This window comes from Rhinatrema bivittatum, chromosome 1, assembly GCF_901001135.1.
Source record: "Rhinatrema bivittatum chromosome 1, aRhiBiv1.1, whole genome shotgun sequence".
Taxonomy (NCBI): domain Eukaryota; kingdom Metazoa; phylum Chordata; class Amphibia; order Gymnophiona; family Rhinatrematidae; genus Rhinatrema; species Rhinatrema bivittatum.
Window position 1 is genome coordinate 400,984,946 of NC_042615.1, and position 22,613 is coordinate 401,007,558.

Sequence of the window (22,613 nt, forward strand, 5' to 3'; positions counted from 1 at the left end):
GTCTGGAATGATCCATGGTATTACAGGAACGAAAATTAGCAGGTAAGGAATAATTTTCTTTTCCCTGTACATACCAGGATCATTCCAGACGGTGAGATGTACCAAAGCTTTCCCATCACGGGTGGGCTGCAGACAGCCCTGCTCGTATTACCTTGTCTCCAAGCTGACCGCACAACGGAGCACCGACATCCAGGCGATAATGTCTCGCAAAAGTATGGATCGACTTCCAGGTGGCCGCCCTACAACTCTCCTGAGTGGAGACGGAGGAGCTCTCCGCCCAAGATGTCGCCTGGGCTCGAAGAGAATGAGCCTTGACAACCAGCGGAGGGGACTTACCTACGCCAAGGTACGCCGCTATGATCGCTCCCTTCAACCACCGCACTATAGATTGTTTGGAGGCCATGCAATCCTTCCGGGGTCCGAACCAGAGGATAAACAGATGATCGGAGAGCCGAAAATCATTAGTCACCACCAGATAGCGTATCAGAGACCGCCATACATCCAGTCTATGCAGGTCTCCAGACTCAGAAGAGGCAAAAGATGGTAATTCCACCGATTGGTTGAGGTGGAAGGCCGAAACCACTTTAGGGAGAAAAGAAGGAACCGTCCTCAGCGAAACCCCTTCAGGCGTGAAACGAAGTTATGGTTCATGACAGGATAGGGCCTGCAGCTCGGAAATACGTCTTGCTGAACTGATTGCCACGAGAAAAATGGTCTTGAGAGTGACGTCCTTGATGGTAGCCGAGCTTAGAGGTTCGAACGGCGAACCACAGAGGACTCGGAGCACCAGATTCCACGACGGACAAGGTGGGCGAATCGGAGGCTTCAAGTGTTTCACTCCTTTAAGGAAACGGGAGACGTCCGGATGCAAAGACAGAAACTCCTTATTTCCACTGCGAAGAAAAGCCCCCAAGGCCGCCACCTGAACCCGAAGAGAACTGTAAGCAAGACCCAAATCCAAACCTGCCTGCAAGAAGGAAAGGACTTGTGGCACTGAGGCCTGCATGGGAAGAATGTCATTCGATCCACACCAATCCTCAAAGACCTTCCAGACTCGAACATAGGTAACAGAGGTGGACATCTTACGTGCTTTCAGTAGCGTTGAAATAACCGGCTCCGGATAACCGCGCCTCCTCAACTGACGCTTCTCAAAAGCCAGGCCGCAAGAAAGAAGCGATCTGCCTCCTTGAAAAATATTGGTCCCTGGCGTAGAAGACGTAGCAGCTGACCGAGACGAAGGGGACCCTCCACCGTCAAATTGCGCAGATCCGCGAACCACGGTCGTCGGGGCCACTCTGGCGCCACAAGGATCACCGGCCCTTGGTGTGCCTCTATCCTGCGGATGACCTTGCCCACGAGGGGCCACGGTGGGAAAACATATAGGAGACAGGGCAGGACCAGCGCGTCCATGCCCTCGGCGCTGCGCTCCCGCCTGCGGCTGAAGAAGCGGGCGGCCTTTGCATTTCCAGTGGTTGCCATTAGGTCTACGTGCGGTGTCCCGCATCGCCGTACTATTAACCGCATCACCTGCTGCGAGAGCTCCCACTCTCCAGGATCCAAGTTTTGTCAGCCGAGAAAGTCCGCCTGTACGTTGTCCACTCCCGCTATATGTGAGGCCGCTAGTCGTTGGAGGTGAAGCTCTGCCCACTCCATCAATTTGTCGGTTTCCAGAGAGACCAACTTCTCGTGCCTCCCTGGCGATTGATGTACGCCACTGTAGTCGCATTGTCCGATAGCACCCTGACTGCTTGATGGCGTACTATGGGGAAGAAACCCTGTAACGCCAGACGGACCGCCCTGGTCTGCAAGCGGTTGATGGGCCACTTCGACTGTTCCTCCGTCCATTGACCCTGGATTGAGCTGTCCCGACAGACTACTCCCCAGCCAGTGAGACTGGCGTCCGTGGTGATAATCACCCAATCCGGGTCCTCCAGCGACACCCCCTGAGCTAGGTGCCGCGGTTCCAGCCACCAATGGAGACTGATGAAGGTTCCTCTCGGAATCGGATGGATTGCCTGGAAATCTCTCGACACCAGCTGCCACCGGGAGAGTAGGGATCTCTGCAGAGGCCTCAGACGTGCAAATGCCCAAGGAACCAGATCGATGGTCGAGGCCATGGTCCCCAGTACCTGCAAATAGTCCCAGGCAGTGGGCGTCTCGAGCGCCATAAATCCTTGAATTTGACGCAGAGAATGAGCTCTGTCCGGATGCACAAAAACCCTGGCATTCTTGGTGTCGAAGTGAGCTCCCAGAAAATCCAACGACTGGGACGGGACCAGGCTGCTCTTGGTGAAGTTGACAATCCATCCCAGAGATTGGAGAAGTTGTACCACTCTGTCGACTGTAAGGATACACTGCGCTCGTGACTTTCCACGGATGAGCCAATCGTCTAGGTAAGGATGCACAAGGATGCCTTCCTTGCGCAGGGTTGCCGCCACTACCACCATGATCTTCGTGAAAACCCGTGAAGCTGTGGCCATGCCAAAGGGAAGAGCGCGAAATTGGAAGTGTTGACCCAAAAGTTTGAAGCATAGGTAACGCTGATGAGCTTGACAAATTGGTATGTGGAGATACGCCTCCTTGAGATCCAACGAAACCAAGAATTCTCCCAGATGAACTGCCGCCAACACTGAACGGAGTGTCTCCATGCGGAAACGAGGGACTCTGATGGACCGGATGACCTGCTTGAGGTCCAGGATAGGATGAAAGTACCTTCCTTCTTGGGAACCACAAAGTAGATTGAATAATGCCCCCGGCCCAGTTCGGCGGCTGGCACTGGCACTATGGCCCCCAATTGAAGGAGACGATAGAGGGTCTGCCGCACGGCTCCCTGTTTGATTAAGGACCCGCAAGGGGAAAACAGGAACCAGTCCCGAGGAGCGCAAAGAAAATCCAAAGCGTAACCGCGTCTTAGAATATCCAGAACCCATTGATCCAACATGATTTGGACCCACTCTTCGTAGAAGAGAGCAAGGCGACCCCCCAGTCGAGGGACCACCTCGCGGGTCCATTTGGCATCATTGGGTAGATTTAGCAGATGTACCAGCACCCTGCGCTTCCTTACCCTGGCGGCGCCCACAAAAGGGCTGGTTCCAGGAGTGCGAACGAGAAGAGGGAGCCCGAGATGGCTGTTGCCTCTGAGGACGCGCTCTCCGCTGGTTACGATAACGGTTTCTGGAGTAATTATATGATCTTGATGAACGGGGGTCGATCTTCGGGCAACTTGTGCACCGCGTTCACATTAAGGGACTTGATGATCTGATCCAAGTCTTCACCAAAAAGATACCTACCCTTAAAAGGAAGGGACCCCAAACGTGTCTTGGAAGAGGCATCAGCCGACCAATTGCGAAGCCAAAGGAGCCGACGCGCTGAGACCGCCGCCACCATGGTTCGGGCTATAAAGCATCCGCTCCATAGGCAACCACGGCTTCCAGTCTGTCCGCCTGGTGAGCCTCAGCGTCTGGTAAGGACTGGGAGGTGAGAAGCTGCTGCACCCACCGAAGACCCACTCGCTTTGCGAGGGAACTGCAGATAGCCGCCCACATCCCTAAGGCTGAGACCTAAAAGATACGCTTGAGGTAAACCTCCAGCTTCCGATCCTGCATATCCTTCAATGCCGTCCCTCCAGTGACAGAAATAATGGTATGCTTTGTGACCGCTGATCCCGCCATAGATTTTGCGGTGGAAACTTTGAGAATTTCCAAAAAATCGGCCGGCAGAGGATACAATTTTTCCATGGCTCTACCGACCCTAAGGTTGGCCTCCGGGGAATCCCATTCCCGAGTGATCAACTGCAACATCTTGTGATGAGTGGGAAAAGACTTGGCTAGAGGCCGCAGTCCTGCTAGGAGGGGGTCCCCCTTCTTGAGAGCCGGGTCAGGCCCCACCGGTTCCAGAGGGGGGATCAACATCCATTTCCTGGAGGATGTAGGGAATGAGGTCATCTAACTCCGCCACTTGGAAGATGCAGAGGACCCTAGGGTCGTCGCCCTCCACCTGGGCCGCCAAGGTGGGGTCGTCCACGTCAGGGTCCTGGGATTGTCCTTCCCCCGGCGAAGTCTGTATTATCGATGGTGTCCCGGTAGGGCCACGAGATGTCCCCACTCCCCCGCCTACTAAACGGGGGCGAGCCTGACGGAGGGTCCCACCCAGGAGGGGGGTAGGATATGGTATCTTGGGGGGAGAGGGTCCCCAGGTCCTGAAGGTCGTGTCTCTGCTCTGAAGAAAAGCCCTCTGCATCAGGACTATGAACTCAGGGGAAAAGGCCTGGCATCCTGAGGGGTCACCCACTGGGGGATCCCCCCTCTGCCAACCAGGATTAGACTCGGGAGTAAGGGTCCAAAATGGGCCTAGAAGTGGGGAACGGATTATCCGTGTCCTCCTCAGAGAGCGCGGCATCAGAATCTTGCAACAAAATGGCCGCCATTCCTGCGTTGAGAGGGAACGGGGCCTGGCGCTTCCTTCCCACGCGGTCTGCAGCTCGAACGTCCTTGTTAGTAGCTGGCACACATTCCCCCTCGGGGAAACAGCTTGAGCACAGACCCTCTTCAGAAAATAATCTGGCCCTGTCGGAGCCCTCACAAGGCGCCGCGGACTGCATCACCGCAGGGAGAGAGGGGGGGGGGGGAGCTCTACAGGTGGTTCGCACCTAAAATGCGCGCCGACCCGGCAACGGATGCTTGCCGTGGTCCCCCACCAACCTGAAGAAGAACTGATGGGGAATTACCCTCGCGACAGCAGGCGGCCCCGGGGAATGGTGCTTCGCGGGGCCCCAGGTCGGGACGTCAGTCGCTCCCCAAAAGGGAGGGGGGAAAGCCTGGGTCAGGAGGGAGAGGCAGGCGCTACCGACTTTCCTTCAGAGAGCTGAACAGAGTCCAAAAAATTGCAGTCTTCTGCAAGAAGATGACACAAAAATACACTTACCCCAACTGAGCCCTCAGTGAGGAAAATGAGAAAAGAAAGAAAGAAAACAGGCAACAGCCTGTCAGCAAGTCACCAGGCTATTTATTTATTTTTTATTTCGAGGTTTTTATATACCGAAGTATAGCGGGATGCCTTCACTCCGGTTTACAAGATAACAACTTAATACAGTTTGGTAACACTGGAACGAAATTAATAAACAGTGAGCAAGATAACAACTTAATACAGTTTGGTAACACTGGATCGCATTAATAAACAGTGAACGGAGTAATCGATGGATTAAAAGGGGGAGCAACGATTACAAACTTAAAAGGTTAAAAGGGGGAGCGGCGATTACAAACTGAAAAAGGGTACTTTACATCATATAGAGGCGGGGGACAGCGGGCAGAACTCAAAGGGGAGCGGGTTAGATCGGGGGAAGAAAGTATCAGGGATGAAGTGAGGGGTGGGAACGGGGAGGGGGGATCTGGTAAGGGCAGGGGGACGAGGAAATGGGGGGAGGACATTCGGGGGGGGAGTCAGTAAGATGTGCTGAGTGGTGGAGAGAAGTGAAGGCTTAACCGACTCCGTCACGGAAGGTTAGGTTGAAATACCAGGTTTTGAGTTCCTTTTTAAAAGATTTAATGTCACTGAGAGAGCTTAGTAATGAGGTAGGGTGTTCCATAATTTGGGTCCTGCGATAGAGAAGGCTCTGTTCCTCGTGGCGGTCAGTTTGGCAATGCTGGGGGAAGGTATGTCAAGGTTCAATTTGCATGCAGATCTAGTAAGGCGTTGTGCTTTGTGACGGTGAATCATGTCGTTGAGGGCGGGGTCGGTTTGTTTGAAAATTATGTTGTGGACGATTGTTAGGGTTTTGAATTCGATTCTTTGTGCAATAGGTAGCCAGTGGAGACCTTTCAGAACGGGAGTGATATGATCTGATTTCTTCTTGCCAGTGAGGATTCTAGCGGCAGCGTTTTGCAACATTTGGAATGGCTTTATGGTGGATTTTGGGAGGCCGATCATAAGAGAGTTGCAGTAGTCGAGGCTGTTGAAGATCAGGGACTGCAGCACTGTATGGAAAATCTTGGTGTGGATCAGTGGTTTTAGATGTTTCAGGATGTGAAGTTTCATAAAGCCTTCTTTCGTTTTCACGGTAATGTTCTTTTTTAAGTTGGGTTCATTGTCAATCCAGATTACGAGGTCTTTTGTTGTGTTTTTGAGTTGTCTGCAGGTGTTGTCGATTTGTAGGAAGTGTGGGGAAGTTGTCGGTCATGGGTTGTGTTTGCCTATGAGGATGCATTCGGTTTTATTCATATTGAGACATAGTTTAAGTTGGCTTAGTTTGTCTCTGATGGCAATTAGGTGTTTGGCTGTGGAGGTCAGCACCTCTTCAATGGAGTTGGAAACGGGGATGATTAGTTGAATGTCATCTGCGTACATAAAAAAAGTTAGGCCGAGACTAGAGATGAAGTGGAAGAGTGGGAGTAGGTATATATTAAAGAGTGTGGCAGATAGGGCAGAGCCTTGTGGTACCCCAGTGTAGAGGGGGAGGGGGTTAGATGAATTGTTGTTAACGGTGACCTTGAAGAATCTGTCTTTTAGGAAGGAAGTAAACCATCTTAGTGTTTTGTCAGCCAGGGGCCAATGTGCGTCAGGCTGGAAAATCAGGGTATCATGATTGACCGTGTCGAATGCCGCGGAGAGATCAAGTAGGATTAGTAGGTGATTAAGTTTGTCGTCGAGGCCTCTAATTAATTTGTTTGAAAGGTTGATTAGTAGAGTTTCGGTGCTTCTGTTTTTTCTGAATCCGTGTTGTGATGCATGTAGGATATTGTTGTCTTCTAAATGCTCGTTAAGCTGGATCAAGGCTGCTTTCTCCGTCAACTTGGCGAGAAGTGGGAGGTTTGATATAGGGGTCGTGGTAGTTATTCAGGTCATCAGGGTCAAGGTTCTTCTTTTTCAAGATAGGAGTGATAGTTGCTGTTTTTAGTTGGGAAGGGAATATCCCTTCTTCGAGGAATTTGTTTATGATAGCTGCAATGGGTCGGAGCAATGACATGTGCCATTTCTTTTAGGTATCGGGTTGGGAGTGTGGCTAGCTTCGTGGCGTGCTGGGGTTGATTTTTGTTAGTAGGTTTTTGGCATCTTTGTTGGAAAATTGGGACGAAGTTTGTCCATGGAGTTGTGTTATATTAGCGTTATGATCAGCCGTAGTTTTGAAGGGCTGTTAAAGGTGTTTGGTAATCTTACTTATCTTGTTCTTGAAGAACAGGGCTAGATCTTGGCTTAGGTTGTTTGTGTTTGGTTGTGGTAGAGCGGTGATTGTTTTCTTCAATCAGGTTTCTTACAATGTTGAAAAGAGCGTTAGAATTGGCTTGATGAATTCCTTTATCTTAATGCTGTAGTAGTCTCGTTTGGCATTCATGATTTCTTTTTTATATGTGGCGAGTAGCGTACGTAACTGTGAGTGGTTTTATTCTGCTTTCATTGAATTTTCATTGAATTTTTTAGCTCAGGTGAGTTTTTAGTTACAGGCACTTGGACTACTTTTCTTATTATTGGAACCTCACTGTCGGGATGCCCTAATTCTAATGATGAGCGATGAGCCAGCACCAGCGATGAGCCAGCACCAGCGGAGAGCTCTCCCCCTGCTGTAAGAGGAGCCTTAGCAAAGTGACCTAAACTGTAAATTTAAAACTTCCTATTTTTTTTTTTTTAAACTTGATCCCCCTGAGGAGGTAGCCCTAAGCTAACAAGCTGGGGACCACAAGTCCCCTGCTCACATCTGCTGGAGTCAGAACGTTACTGAGAGCTGTTACAGGGGAGGCGTGGTTATATGGTTCCTCCCCTGGGAATTTTGTGTTCTGACTCCATCTGCTGGACATGGAACATAACTCACCGTCTGGAATGATCCTGGTATGTACAGGGAACAACTTTTAAACTACAACAAAGGGGAAAGCCATCAGTCGCTCAGCAGCGCATGGTTCGGAGAGAGTTATCTTCAAAGGATACTAATGATGCATTAGAATTAGGGCATCCCGACAGTGAGGTTCCAATAATAAGAAAAGTAGTCCAACTGCCTGTAACTAAAAACTAACCTGAGCTAAAAAATTCAAACTTATCCCTATCAATTAAAAAGCAGAATGAAAATACAAACAAAAACAAACTTTGAAATGTTTGTATGCTAATGCCAGAAGTCTAAGAAGTAAGATGGGAGAATTAGAATGTATAGCAGTGAATGACGACATAGACTTAATTGGCATCTCAGAGACATGGTGGAAGGAGGACAACCAACGAGACAGTGCTATACCAGGGTACAAACTATATCGCAATGATAGAGAGGAGCACCCGGGAGGTGGTGTGGTGCTTTATGACCGGGATGGCATAGAGTCCAACAGGATAAACATTCTGCACGAGACTAAATGCACAATTGAAGACTATAGTAATAGGAGTATACTACCGTCCACCTGGTCAAGATGGTGAGTGACAGTGAAATGCTAAGAGAAATTAGGGAAGCTAACCAAATTGATAGTGCGGTAATAATGGGAGACTTCAATTACCCTGTCAGAATTCAGTACATCAAGCTGTCAGCTTTCCTATTGAGAAATCCTGTTGGCGCTACCCTCCCGATGCAGCCCTAGGCGAAACACGGGACCGTGTCGGGGGACGCCGTAAAGCATTGCTTGGGATTTAAATCAGTGGAGTTGCCTAATAAATGAATAAAAATCCTTATTAACTTTGAAATCCATTTGGAGTCTTTTGTCAGGATTGACCCTCTACCTGCACTTTTTGTCTGATGTGAGACTTCAATTACCCCAATATTGACTGGGTAAATGTATCCTCGGGACATGCTAGAGAGATAAAGTTCCTGGATGGAATAAATGATAGCTTTATGGAGCAATTGGTTCAGGAACAGACAAGAGAGGGAGCAATTTTAGATCTAATTCTCAGTGGAGAACAGGATTTGGTGAGAGAGGTAACGGTGGTGGGGCCGCTTGGCAATAGTGATCATAATATGATCAAATTTGATTTAATGACTGGAAGGGGGACAGTAAGCAAATCCACGGCTCTCGTGCTAATCTTTCAAAAGGGAAACTTTGATAAAATGAGAAAAATTGTTAGAAAAAACAAAGGAGCAGCTACAAAAGTAAAAAGTGTGCAAGAGGCATGGTCATTGTTAAAAAATACCATCCTAGAAGCACAATCCAGATGTATTCCACACATTAAGAAAAGTGGAAAGAAGGCAAAACGATTACAGGCATGGTTAAAAGGGAAGGAGAAAGAACTATTTTATCCAAAAGATCTTCATTCAAAAATTGGAAGAAGAATCCAACAGAAGAAAATAGGAAAATGCATAAACGTTGGCAAGTTAAATGTAAGACATTGGTAAGACAGGCTAAGAGAGAATTTGAAAAGAAGTTGGCCATAGAGGCAAAAACTCACAGTAAAAACTTTTTAAAATATATCCGAAGCAGAAAGCCTGTGAGGGAGTCAGTTGGACCATTAGATGATCGAGGGGTTAAAGGGGCACTTAGAGAAGAGAAGGCCGTTGCGGAAAGGTTAAATGATTTCTTTTCTTCGAGTTTACTGAAGAGGATGTTGGGGAGGTACCCGTACTGGAGAAGGTTTTCATGGGTAACGATTCAGATGGACTGAACCAAATCACGCTGAACCTAGAAGATGTGGTAGACCTGATTGACAAACTGAAGAGTACTAAATCACCTGGACTGGATGGTATACACCCCAGAGTTCTGAAGGAACTAAAAAATGAATTTTCAGACCTTTTAGTAAAAATTTGTAACCTGTCATTAAAATCATCCATTGTACCTGAAGACTGGAGGGTAGCTAATGTAACCCCCATATTTAAAAAGGGCTCCAGGGGCGATCCGGGAAACTACAGACCAGTTAGCCTGACTTCAGTGCCAGGAAAAATAGTGGAAAGTATTCTAAACATCAAAATCACAGAACATATAGAAAGACATGGTTTAATGGAACAAAGTCAGCATGGCTTTACCCAAGGCAAGTCTTGCCTCACAAATGTGCTTCACTTTTTTGAAGGAGTTAATAAACAGGTGGATAAAGGTGAACCAGTAGATGTAGTGTACTTGGATTTTCAGAAGGCATTTGACAAAGTTCCTCATGAGAGGCTTCTAGGAAAAATAAAAAGTCATGGGATAGGTGGCAATGTCCTTTCGTGGATTACAAACTGGCTAAAAGACAGGAAACAGAGAATAGGATTAAATGGACAATTTTCTCAGTGGAAGGGTGTGGGCAGTGGAGTGCCTCAGGGATCTGTATTGGGACCCTTACTTTTCAATATATTTATAAATGATCTGGAAAGAAATACGACAAGTGAGGTAATCAAATTTGCAGATGATACAAAATTGTTCAGAGTAGTTAAATCACAAGCAGATTGTGATAAATTGCAGAAAGACCTTGTGAGGCTGGAAAATTGGGCATCAAAATGCCAGATGAAATTTAATGTGGACAAGTGCAAGGTGATGCATATAGGGAAAAATAACCCATGCTATAGTTACACAATGTTAGGTTCCATATTAGTTGCTACTACCCAAGAAAGAGATCTAGGCATCATAGTGGATAACACATTGAAATCATCGGTTCAGTGTGCTGCGGCAGTCAAAAAAGCAAACAGAATGTTGGGAATTATTAGAAAGGGAATGGTGAATAAAATGGAAACATAATGCCTCTGTATCGCTCCATGGTGAGACCGCACCTTGAATACTGTGTACAATTCTGGTTGCCGCATCTCAAAAAAGATATAATTGCGATGGAGAAGGTACAGAGAAGGGCGACCAAAATGATAAAGGGAAAGGAACAGCTCCCCTATGAGGAAAAACTAAAGGGGTTAGGACTTTTCAGCTTGGAGAAGAGACGGCTGAGGGGGGATAAGAAAATGATTCCTTACCTGCTAATTTTCGTTCCTGTAGTACGATCATTCCAGACGGTGGGTTATGTCCCCCATCCAGCAGATGGAGTCAGAACAAAAACTTCCAGGGGAGGACCTATATAACCACACCTCCCCTGCTCAATTCTCAGTAACTAGACTAGCAAAGCCAAGAAGAGAAGAGACAGAACCAGAGGGTTCAAGTAACCAAAAACTCTTAACAACCGCTGTCAAACCGACAGCAACTAGACTTGGAACCAAACTCTTAACAGTGAACTTGCAAACAGCACTGCGTGAAAGAACAGACTCGCAGCACCAAGAAGTACAGCGTGAAAGATTGATAAGACAGGTAAGCATGGATGTCCCACAAAACAACCCCCAAACCAAGGGAGGGTGTCTGGAATGATCCATGGTACTATAGGAACGAAAATTAGCAGGTAAGGAATAATTTTCTTTTCCCTGTACGTACCAGGATCATTCCAGACGGTAGGATGTACCAAAGCTTCCCCATCATGGGTGGGCCGCGGACAGCCCTGCCCATATGATCCTGTCTCCAAGCTGACCGCCAGACGGCGCGCAGACGTCCAGGCGATAATGTCTCGCTAAAGTGTGGAGCGACTTCCAGGTGGCCGCCCTACAGATTTCCTGAGTGGAGACTGAAGTGCTCTCCGCCCAAGATGTTGCCTGGGCGCGAAGGGAATGAGCCTTGACCGCTAACGGCAGAGACTTACCTGCTCCAAGGTACGCCGCTATGATCGCTCCCTTCAGCCAGCGAGCAATGGATTGCTTGGAGGCCATGCAACCCTTCCTGGGCCCCGACCAAAGGACAAACAAATGATTGGAAAGCCGAAAATCATTCGTGACCTCCAGATAGTGCATCAAAGAACGCCGTACATCTAGTCTGCGCAGGTCACCTGGCTCAGAGGAGGAAAATGATGGGAGCTCCACCGATTGGTTGAGATGGAAAGCCGAGACCACCTTAGGAAGGAACGATGGTACCGTACGCAGGGAACCTCCGCCCGGCGTAAACTGAAGGTATGGCTCACGGCAGGATAGAGCCTGCAGCTCGGAAATCCGCCGTGCCGAGCTGATCGCAACCAGAAAGATGGTCTTGAGGGTGACGTCCTTGATGGTGGCTGTACTCAGAGGCTCGAAAGGCGAACCGCAGAGAGCCCGAAGTACCAGATTCAGATTCCATGATGGATAAGGAGGACGAATCGGAGGTTTCAAGTGTCTCACTCCTTGGAGAAAACGTAGGATATCCAGATGTGAGGACAGGAACTCCCTGTTTTCACTACGAAGGAAGGCCCCCAAGGCTGCCACCTGAACCCGGAGCGAGTTAAAGGCAAGACCCAAATCCAGACCGGCCTGTAGGAAAGAGAGGACCTGCGCCACCGAGGCCTGCGTCGGCTGAATCGCATTCGATCCGCACCACTCCTCAAAAATCTTCCATACCCTGAGATAGGTGACAGAAGTGGACGTCTTACGCGCTTTCAGTAGCATCGAAATGACGGATTCCGGATAACCGCGCTGCCTTAGCTGGCGCCTCTCAAAAGCCAAGCCGCAAGTCAGAAGCGATCTGCCTCCTTGAAAAATATTGGTCCCTGGTGGAGGAGATATGGAAGATGACTGAGCCGAAGGGGGCCCTCCACCGCCAGGTTGAGGAGATCTGCGAACCACGGCCGCCGGGGCCACTCCGGCGCCACCAGAATCACCGGCCCTTGATGCGCCTCTATCCTTCGAATGACCTTGCCCACTAGTGGCCATGGTGGAAAGACATACAGGAGGCACTGACGTGGCCAGGGCAAGACCAGCGCATCGACCCCTTCAGCCGTGCCGTGCTCTCGCCTGTGGCTGAAGAAACGGACGGCCTTTGTATTTCCGGCGGTTGCCATTAGGTCCACGTGCGGTGTCCCCCAGCACTCCACTATCATCCGCATTGCTTCCTCCGAGAGTTCCCACTCCCCGGGGTCCAGGTGCTGTCGGCTGAGGAAGTCCGCCTGCACGTTGTCCACGCCCGCTATGTGCGAAGCCGCTAGGCGTTGTAGGTGGAGTTCCGCCCACTCAATCAGTTTGTCGGTCTCCAGAGAAACGAGACGACTTCTCGTGCCTCCCTGACGATTGATGTACGCCACCGTGGTCGCATTGTCCGATAGAACCCTGACTGCTTGACGGTGTACCATTGGGAAGAAGCCCTGTAACGCTAGACGGACCGCCCTGGTCTCCAACCGGTTGAATGGCCACCTCGACTGCTCCTCCGTCCACCGGCCCTGAATTGAACTGTCCCGATAGACCGCCCCCCAGCCGGCGGGGCTGGCATCCGTGTTGACGATCACCCAATCCAGGTCCTCCAGGGACACCCCCTGAGCCAAGCGCTGGGGGTCAAGCCACCAGTGGAGACTGAGCAAGGTTACTCTCGGGATCGGTAGGATCGCCTGGAAATCTGGCTTCCACCAGGTAAGCAGGGACCTCAGGTCGATGGTCGAGGCCATGGTCCCTAGTACCTGCAGGTAGTCCCACGCCGTGGGAGCTTCGAGTGCCATGAACCTTCGAATCTGATCGCGAAGAGCCTGTGCTCTCTCCGGATGCAGGAACACCTTGGCCTTCCTTGTGTCGAAGTGGGCCCCCAGGAAGTCCAACGACAGGGACGGAACCAGCTTGCTCTTTGCGAAGTTGACAATCCACCCCAGTGACTGGAGAAGCTGAACTACTCTGTCGACCGCCCGGCGACCCTGTGCCCGCGATTTCACCCGAATGAGCCAATCGTCCAGGTAAGGATGCACCAGAATACCTTCTCTGCGTAAAGCCGCCGCCACTACCACCATGATCTTTGTAAAAACCCGTGGAGCTGTGGCCAGGCCAAAAGGAAGAGCGCGAAACTGGAAGTGCTGACCCAAGATTTTGAAACGAAGGTAGCGCTGATGGTTCTGATGGATCGGGATGTGAAGATACGCTTCTGTGAGATCCAACGAGGCCAAAAATTCCCCCGGATGAACCGCAGCCAACACAGAGCGAAGCGTCTCCATGCGAAACCGAGGGACTCTGAGTGACTTGTTGACAGTCTTGAGATCCAGTAAAGGTCGAAAAGTACCCTCCTTCTTGGGAACCACGAAGTAAACTGAATAAAGACCTCGACCCAGTTCGGAGGCCGCCACCGGCACTATCGCGCCCAACGCTAGGAGGCGATCGAGGGTCTGCCGAACGACTCTTTGCTTGAGTAAGGACCCGCAAGGGGAAAACAGAAACCGGTCTCGAGGCGCGTGTACAAAATCCAAGGCGAAGCCGTGTCTTAGAATATCCAGAACCCATTGATCCGACGTGATTTGGACCCACTCTTCGTAGAAGAGAGCAAGGCGACCCCCCAGCCGAGGAATCGACTCACGGGTCCTTCTGGCATCATTGGGCAGATTTAGAGGAGGTACCCGATATCCCTGTGCTTACTTACCGTGGTGGCGCCCACGAAAGGACCGGTTCCAGGTGTGCGAGCGAGAAGATGGCGCCCGGGGTGGCTGCTATCTCGTGGGGCGCGCTCTCCGCTGATTGCGGTACCGGCTTTTGGAGGAATTAAATGATCTCGAAGAACATGGTCGGTCCTCTGGCAACTTATGGACAGCATTTTCGTTAAGGGACTTGATGATTTGGTCCAAATCTTCCCCAAACAGATTCTTACCCTTAAAGGGAAAGGAACCTAGACGTGTCTTGGATGATGCATCAGCCGACCAGTTGCGCAGCCACAATAGCCGACAAGCTGACATCGCCACCACCATGGACCGGGCTAGGACCCTTAACAGATCATACAAGGCGTCAGCCCCATAGGCGACCACGGCTTCCAGTCTGTCCGCCTGATGAGCCTCAGCGTCAGGCAAGGCCTGCGAGGTGAGGAGCTGTTGAACCCAACGAAGACCCACTCGCTGTGCAAGGGAACTGCAAATAGCAGCCCTCATCCCCAACGCTGAGACTTCGAAGATCCGCTTGAGGTAAACTTCGAGCTTCCGATCCTGAATATCCTTCAACGCTGTCCTGCCCGTGACAGGAATGGTGGTATGCTTTGTGACTGCTGAAACCGCAGAATCTACCGTGGGGACTTTGAGTATCTCCAGCAAGTCAGCCGGCAGTGGATACAATTTTTCCATGGCCCTCCCGACCCGAAGGTTGGCCTCTGGAGCATCCCACTCCCTTGTGATCCCTGCAAAATGGTGTGATGAATGGGAAAAGCTTTAGCCAGGGGCCGCAGGCCCGCCAGAAGGGGGTCCCCCTTCTTGAGCTTCGGGTCAGGCCCCACCGGTTCCGGAGGAGGGTCGATATCCATTTCCTGCAGGATGTAGGGAATGAGATCATCCAACTCCGCCGCTTGGAAGATGCGGAGGACTCTCGGGTCGTCGCCCTCCACCTGGGCCACCAGGGTGGGGTCGTCCGTGTCCGGATCCTGAGGAGGGTCCCCCCTCCTGAGGAGGCCTGCAGCGCCGACGGGGTCGCGGGAGGACCACGAGAGGGTCCCGGTCCCCCCCCCGGATAGTGGAGGTCGGCCCAGGGGAAGATCTCCACCCAGGAGGGGGGCCGGGCACGCCAACTTGGGGGGAGGGGGTCCCCAGGCCCCGAAGCCCGAGTCCCTGCTTTGCAGGAAGGCCCAAGGCCTCAGGACGACGAACTCGGGTGAAAACGCCGGGACTCCCGGGGGGGTATCCCCCGAGGGCTCTCCCCCTGTCTGCCAGGCTCCGCATCGTTCAAAGGGCCCAAGCCGGGCAGTGAAGCCAAAATCGGGGCGTCTGTGTCCTCTTCTGAGAGACCGGCATCCGAGTCCTGAAACAAAATGGCTGCCGTTCCTGCGCTTAGCGGGAACGGTGCCTGCCGCTTCCTCCCTACGTGGTCCGGCTCTCGGCCGGTCTCACCTCTAGGGGAACTGCCCTCCCCCTAGGGGAGGCAGCTAGAACAATGCCCCTCCACGGACAGCAGTCCTCCGTGCCGGCCGCATAGTCCACTGGGCGGCAATCTCTGCATCACTGAAGGCAGGGGGAGGGGGAGGGGCGGATGCGGGCGCACGGCAAGAACTTCAGCGATGGACAGGGCAGAGAGACGGCTCCCGGTCCCCCCACCGACCCGAAGAGACCGTCAGGGAATCTAACTTCCCGACGGCAGGCGGCCCCAGGGAATGGCTCTTCGCGGGGCCGCAGGTCAAGACGCCGCTCGCTCCCCAAAGGGGAGGGGGGAAAAGATCCGGGAAGAGGGGGAGAGGTCGGCCCCACCGACGTGCACCCCAGAGGGCCGGCCCGTCGCCCGAACAAAACTCCTGTTCCCTACCGGTAAGGCTGAAAGCAAAAAACAGAGACACTTACTCCCAAAAACACAGCAGGGAAGGGAATGAAAGAGAAAGAGTGACAGGAAAGAACAGCCTGTCAGCAAGCCACTAGCCGGGAGGGAGATCAACCAGCCCAACGGAGCTGAGAGCCGTTCCCCTGCCTGAAGGAGTCCTCTAGACTTTGACCTAACTCTTTAATTTAATCCTTTTTTTTTTCACTTGATCCCTCAGAAAGTAGCCTTAAGCTAAAGGACTGGGGACCACCGTGCCCCCTGCTCACATCTCCTGGAGTTAGAACGATACTGAGAATTGAGGCAGGGGAGGTGTGGTTATATAGGTCCTCCCCTGGAAGTTTTTGTTCTGACTCCATCTGCTGGACGGGGGACATAACCCACCGTCTGGAATGATCCTGGTACGTACAGGGAAATGATAGATGTGTTTAAAATCATGAGAGGCCTAGAACGGGTAGATGTGAATCGGTTTTTTAATCTTTCGGATAATAGAAAGACTAGGGGGCACTCCATGAAGTTAGCATGTGGCACATTTAAAACTAATCTGAGAACGTTCTTTTTCACTCAACGCACAATTAAACTCTGGAATTTGGAATTTGTTGCCAGAAGATATGGTTAGTGCAGTGTTTAAAAAAAGATTGGGTAAGTTCTTGGAGGAGAAGTCCATTACCTGCTATTAATTAAGTTGACTTAGATAATAACCACCGCTATTACTAGCAACGGTAACATGGAATAGACTTAGTTTTTGGGTACTTGCCAGGTTCTTCTGACCTGGATTGGCCACTGTTGGAAACGGGATGCTGGGCTTGATGGACCCTTGGTCTGACCCAGTATGGCATGTTCTTATGTTCTTATCCTGAGTAATAAACCCTGTGTTCCCCAAACTGTTATCATTTAGTACTTTAATATGGCTCTCAGAGACTGAGTTCTAAAGATATCTAAAACAACAAAGCCCGTGTGCCACATTTTGCACCAGTCTGGTTGTGGGACAGTATAAGACATATAGCACTTACTTCCGCCTACAGTGAGTTGAGTTGAGGAATTTCTCCATCTTTGCCATCATCTTTAGCTTGTATTCCCGAAATGTTTGACTATGTATTTCATTCAACAGGTGTCTGTGGGATAAATAAGGGTGAATTAAACAGAAACTGAAATCAACTCCTTGCTATGTTAGTCCTCACATCCCAAACATCCAAAACTGTTATACAGTGAATAGTAATTATTCATGAAAAAGATGAAATATTTTATGTAGCAGGAAAGAGTATTTTCCTCACTGATTTGCCTCAGAGACTTCAGAAATAGAGGCAGCAATGTATGGGAAGGGCCTTCAAGGGATTCAGTGAATTCCCCACCACAAATTGGTATCTTTATTTTATTAGTTTTTTATTTTATTTTTTAAATAGCAGCATTATTGACCTACACGAGCCCAATGAAAGCGGAGACTACAATAGCATCATCAGTTCACACAGGCCAGCATGACATCACAACTCAGTTTATACGGGCCCAATTAAAGTGGGGAATACAGTGTCATTGGCTTGCACATACCAACAGGACAGATGACATATACAAGCCCAACCAAGATGAGGAAACTGAAGTACAAGGAATGTGACTAGCAGACCAACATGCAATCCAAGACTAGAAAAGAAGGGGCTGCTGAACAAAGGGACTTCAAGATAATCTGATAAAGAAGAGAGGGTGATTATATTAGGGATGGAAGAGAAAAAGAATGGAAGGTGATTATGCCAGAGGGGTGGGGTAAGAGAGAAAGAAGTGGATGGTAAGTCATGGAAGGTGAGGTGAAAGAGGGAAGGCAGGTGACGAAGGAATGGAAGAGAAAGGAGTCAATTTTTTAAAGACACGCATGGGCGTCAATGTGCACGGATGTTATAAAATACAATATCTGCAATTTTTATTTTTTTTTTTTAATCGGGGCGCACATGTGGGGGTGGGTTTCATCTCCCGCGTGCAAGGGGAGGTATTTTACAAAAATATGCGCAACGATGCAGGTAGGCCTTTCCCAGCTCCTTCCCAGTCTGCTCCAATTAAAGACCGGATTTGGGAGGGAACTTCCCTATACCCCTACCTAACCTTCTTACCTTTTCCCCTCTCCTCCTCACCACTAACCTATTTTTATTTATTTATTTTATTTATTTATTTATTTTTTTAACTTACCTGCTCCTTCGGAGCAGAAGTTATGCCCTGTCGATGTGCACTTCCCTGGCATAGGACCTAATGGCTGCTGCCTGGCCAGCCTCTGCCCTACCCAGAACATGCCGGCACCTCTGGGCAAATCCCCCGGATTTTGTGTGCATTTTAAAATTCTTTCGAAAATGAATATACCAGTTGGGTCATGGGAGGGAAGGGAAAGGAAAGGAAAAGGATTATCCCAGAGGAGTATCATGGAGGAAGGGAAGGAGGGAGGAGAGGAAAGGTAAAAGAAGGTGGTTAGTGGGGTGGGACAGTTGGGTGGGATGGGGGTCTCATAAGAACTGGTGGCAGGTTTCCACATACTAGGGATGGAGGGTGGCTTGGGCTGCTCTAGTCCTTTGGCATTGTACTGAATACCACATCTTAGTAAACTCCACAGTATTATTCTCCTCTGGGGAAGAATACTACAGCTTTATTTATTTTATTTATATTTTGCTTTTCAGGTACATCAAAGTGGATTACATTCAGATACTGAAGGTATTTCTCTGATGTAATGGAGCAGAAAGTGACTTGCCAAAGCTCACAAAGAGAAGCAGCGGGACTCACAGTCCACTGCTCTAACCAGTAGGCTATTCCTTCACTTAGACTTAAGCGATCTGGGAAAGCAGAGTTGTTTACCTGTAACAGGTGTTCTCACAGGACAGCAGGATGTTAGTCCTCACATATGGGTGACATCACAGGATGGAGCCCAATCACGGAACACTTTTGTCAAAGTTTCCAGAACTTTGACTGCCACCTACTGGGCATGTCCAGCATGACACCAACCCTGCATCCAGCACGGGTCCCCCTTCAGTCTCGTCTTATAGTAAAAAATACATGAGAAAAATAAAATAAGAAAACATAAGCGAACACCAACTCCGCGGGGTGGCGGGCGGGTTTCGTGAGGACTAACATCCTGCTGTCCTGTGACAACACCAGTTACAGGTAAGCAACTCTGCTTTCCCACAGGACAAGCAGGATGGTAGTCCTCACATATTGGTGAGTAGCGAGCTGAGGATGCCCGAGCAATGCACCAAATTCACCCAAAGACGTGCAACAGGCACAACAACAGGGGTGGAATTTGGCATCCTGAAACCCTAAACAGGTTGGTGGAAGGATGTTGGGTAGTTAAACTGAAAACAAGTTGCGTAGAACAGATTGGCCGAAGCTGAGATCTTGGCTGCCAGCCTTATCTAAGCAATAATGGGCTGCGAAGGTATGGAGAGAACTCCAGGTACCAGCCTTACAAATATCAGCAAGTGGCACCGAACGTAGGTGCACTACTGATATCGCCATGGCCCTGATAGAGTGTGCTTTCACACGGTCTTGCAGTGAAATGCCTGCTTGCTGGTAGCAAAAAGAAATACAGTCCTCTAACCAGGAGTAGAGGGACTGCTTTCCCACAGAATTTCTCAATTTGATGTTGTTGAAGGAAACAATTGAGTGGACTTCCTGTAGGCCAACGTGCAGGCTAGATAGAAGGCTAGGGCACGTTTGCAGTCCAAGGAATACAGAGCCTGTTGTTCTGGGTTTGAATGGGGCCTGGGAAAAAAGGTAGGTAGGATAATGGATTGATTAATATGAAATTCTGATACTACCTTTGGTAAAAACTTAGGGTGGTGCAGAGCACTACCCTGTCATGCAGAATTTTAGTGTAAGGCGGGTAGGTAACTAAAGCCTGCAACTCACTAACTCTGCGAGCGGAGGTGATCGCGAGAAGAAAAACTACTTTCCAGGTGAGATAGCAGAGATAACAAGAGTGGAGAGGCTCAAACGGAGGTTTCATGAGCTGCCCCAAAACCACATTAAGGTCCCAAGCAGGGGCCGGAGGGCGCAGTGGAGGTTTTAAGTGGAGCAAACCTCTCATGAAGCGTGTTACTAAGGGTTGTGTTGAAGTAGCAACATTCCCCACACCTTTATGAAACGTGGCTACTGCACTGACATGCACCCTGATGGAGGAAGTTTTCAGGCCTGACTCCGACAGGTGCCAGAGATAGTCCAGAAACTTTGCCGTGGAACAAGTAAAGGGGTCCATAGACATGGAAGTGCACCAGACTGTAAACCTCTTCCACTTAGAACGATAAGACCTTCTCATGGAAGGCTTTCGTGAAGCTATCAGGACTCGGGACACCGACTTTGAAAGGTTAAAATGTTGGAGTATTAACCTTTCAACATCCAGGCAGTCAGAGATAGGGCCTGGAGGTTGGGGTGGCGCAGGTATCCGTCGTTCTGAGTTATCAGAAGCGGATCCTTCCCCAGAGGAATATGCCGGTGTACTGAAAGGTCTTGGAGGATTGGGAACCACACCTGGCGTGGCCAGTGAGGGGCTATCAGAATCATTACACACTTGTCCCTCTGTAACTACATGAGAGTCTTCGATATGAGTGAAAGTAGAGGGTATGCATAGAAGAGACCGCTGGCCCACGAGAGGGCAACGAGTTCCTGAGTTGCGAGTGTTGGCTGCGAGTTAGAGAGCAGAGGTTTTCTACCTTGCAGTTGTGGACTGATGCAAAGAGGTCTATGTGAGGGTAACCCCAGCATTGGAATATTGTGTCTGCTACCGTGGGATTTAGAGACCACTCGTGCGGATGAAACGTGCGACTCAACTTGTCCGCCACACATTGTCCATGCCCGGCAAGTAGGTGGCTGTGAGGCACATCGAGTGGGAAAGGACCATGCCCATATCTATGCAGCTTCCTGACAAGAGGTAGGAGCCCGTTCCCGCTTGCTTGTTGATGTACCACATCACCACCTGATTGTCGGTTTGAATCAGGATGGCTTTCTTTGAAAGGCAATCCGGAAAAACCTTGAGGGCATATCTGATTACCCGAAGCTCCAGGAAATTTATCTGATGTTGGCTTCCTCTGGAGACCAGGTTCCCTGAGTCTGTAGGTCGCAGACATGAGCACCCCACCCTAGGTTGGAGGCATCTGTTGTCAAGGTAATTTGAGGTTCTGGAGCCTAAAATGGAAGGCCTTGAAGTAGATTGGAGTGTTGTATCCACCAGGCCAGCGACAGTTGGAGCTGTGTGGTAACATGAACAATGCTGGACATTGGTTGAGAAGCTTGAACCCACTGGGATTTTAGGGTCCACTGCATGACTCTCATGGCTAGGCGGGCCATCGGAATGACATGCACCGCGGACGCCATGTGACCCAGCAGTATGAGGAAGTGACGAGCAGTTGAGGATACTCGAGACTGTAGATGATGCACCAGAGAGGCCAGGGTGAAAGCCCGACCTTGAGGGAGGAAGGCTTTCGAATGCATAGTGTTTAGGTCGGCCCCTATAAAGGATAGGGTTTGGGATGGAACTATCTTGGATTTGGGATAGTTGATTAGAAACCCTAGAGAAATCAGGGTATGGAGAGTGAGACGCAAGGACGCCAATGCGGCATGTTGAGTCGAAGCCCTTATCAACCAATCATCAAGATAAGGGTAGACATGGACACACTGACTCCTGAGAAAGGCTGCGACTACCACAAGGAACTTGGTGAAGACTCGTGGGGCGGACGCTAGGCCGAATGGTAGTACACGGTACTGGAAGTGATGAGGGCCAACCAGGAATCGCAGGAATTTGCGATGAGATGGAATATTTGAGGTGTGTGTATGCATCTTGGAGATCCAGAGAGCACAGCCAATCCCCTTTTTGTAGCAGAGGAAGTAGGGAACCCAAGGTTACCATCCTGAATTTTTCCCTTTGTAGATATTTGTTTAGGGGCGAAGGTCCAGAATTGGACAAACGCCACACCTAACTTTTTTGGGATGAGGAAATACCGGGAATAGAACCCCTGCCCCTGTTGGGAGAGGGGCACTGGTTCTATTGCCTGGGACTGGAGGAGGATAGAAACCTCCTGTTCTAGAAGAGGAGAGTGGTCAGACGATCCCCACGTCAGCCGAGTTGGGGAGTCCGCCGGCACAGTCAGGAAGTTGAGGTGGTAACCCTGAGTAACTACTGCAAGCATCCACTGATCGGTGGTGACTGTGTGCGAAATGTTGGTGAAGTGGCACAAGCGACCGCCGACTGGTACAGATGGAAGAGGAGGTTGGCATATGCTCTCCAGAACGGAGTCAAAACCCTACGTTGGTCCTGGCTGAGGAGCAGGCTGGGTCTTCTGAGGTCGGGATTGCCTGCACTGACCTTTTTGATAAGGCTTGGAAGGGCGACCTCAGGAAACCGGAGGATAATAACTTCTTGGTGTGAAGGCCAGCCACTTAGAGTCTCGCCTGAATGTCCTCTTGGAGGTGGACGAGAAATCAGCAGGCACTGAAGAAAGTTGACGCAGTGTTTCATGATGGTCCTTCAGCTATGCCA

General features: G+C 50.1%; 1 protein-coding gene across 1 annotated transcript in view; it reads right to left on the reverse strand.

Annotated features, from left to right (window-relative positions):
- Positions 1-22,613, reverse strand: part of WRN (WRN RecQ like helicase) — a 983,741-nt gene that overhangs the window by 509,122 nt on the left and 452,006 nt on the right. Inside the window, exon 14 of the mRNA XM_029601951.1 lies at positions 17,128-17,229. Within this exon, the coding sequence (XP_029457811.1) occupies positions 17,128-17,229 (102 nt within the window). The remainder of the gene's footprint in view (positions 1-17,127; positions 17,230-22,613) is intronic.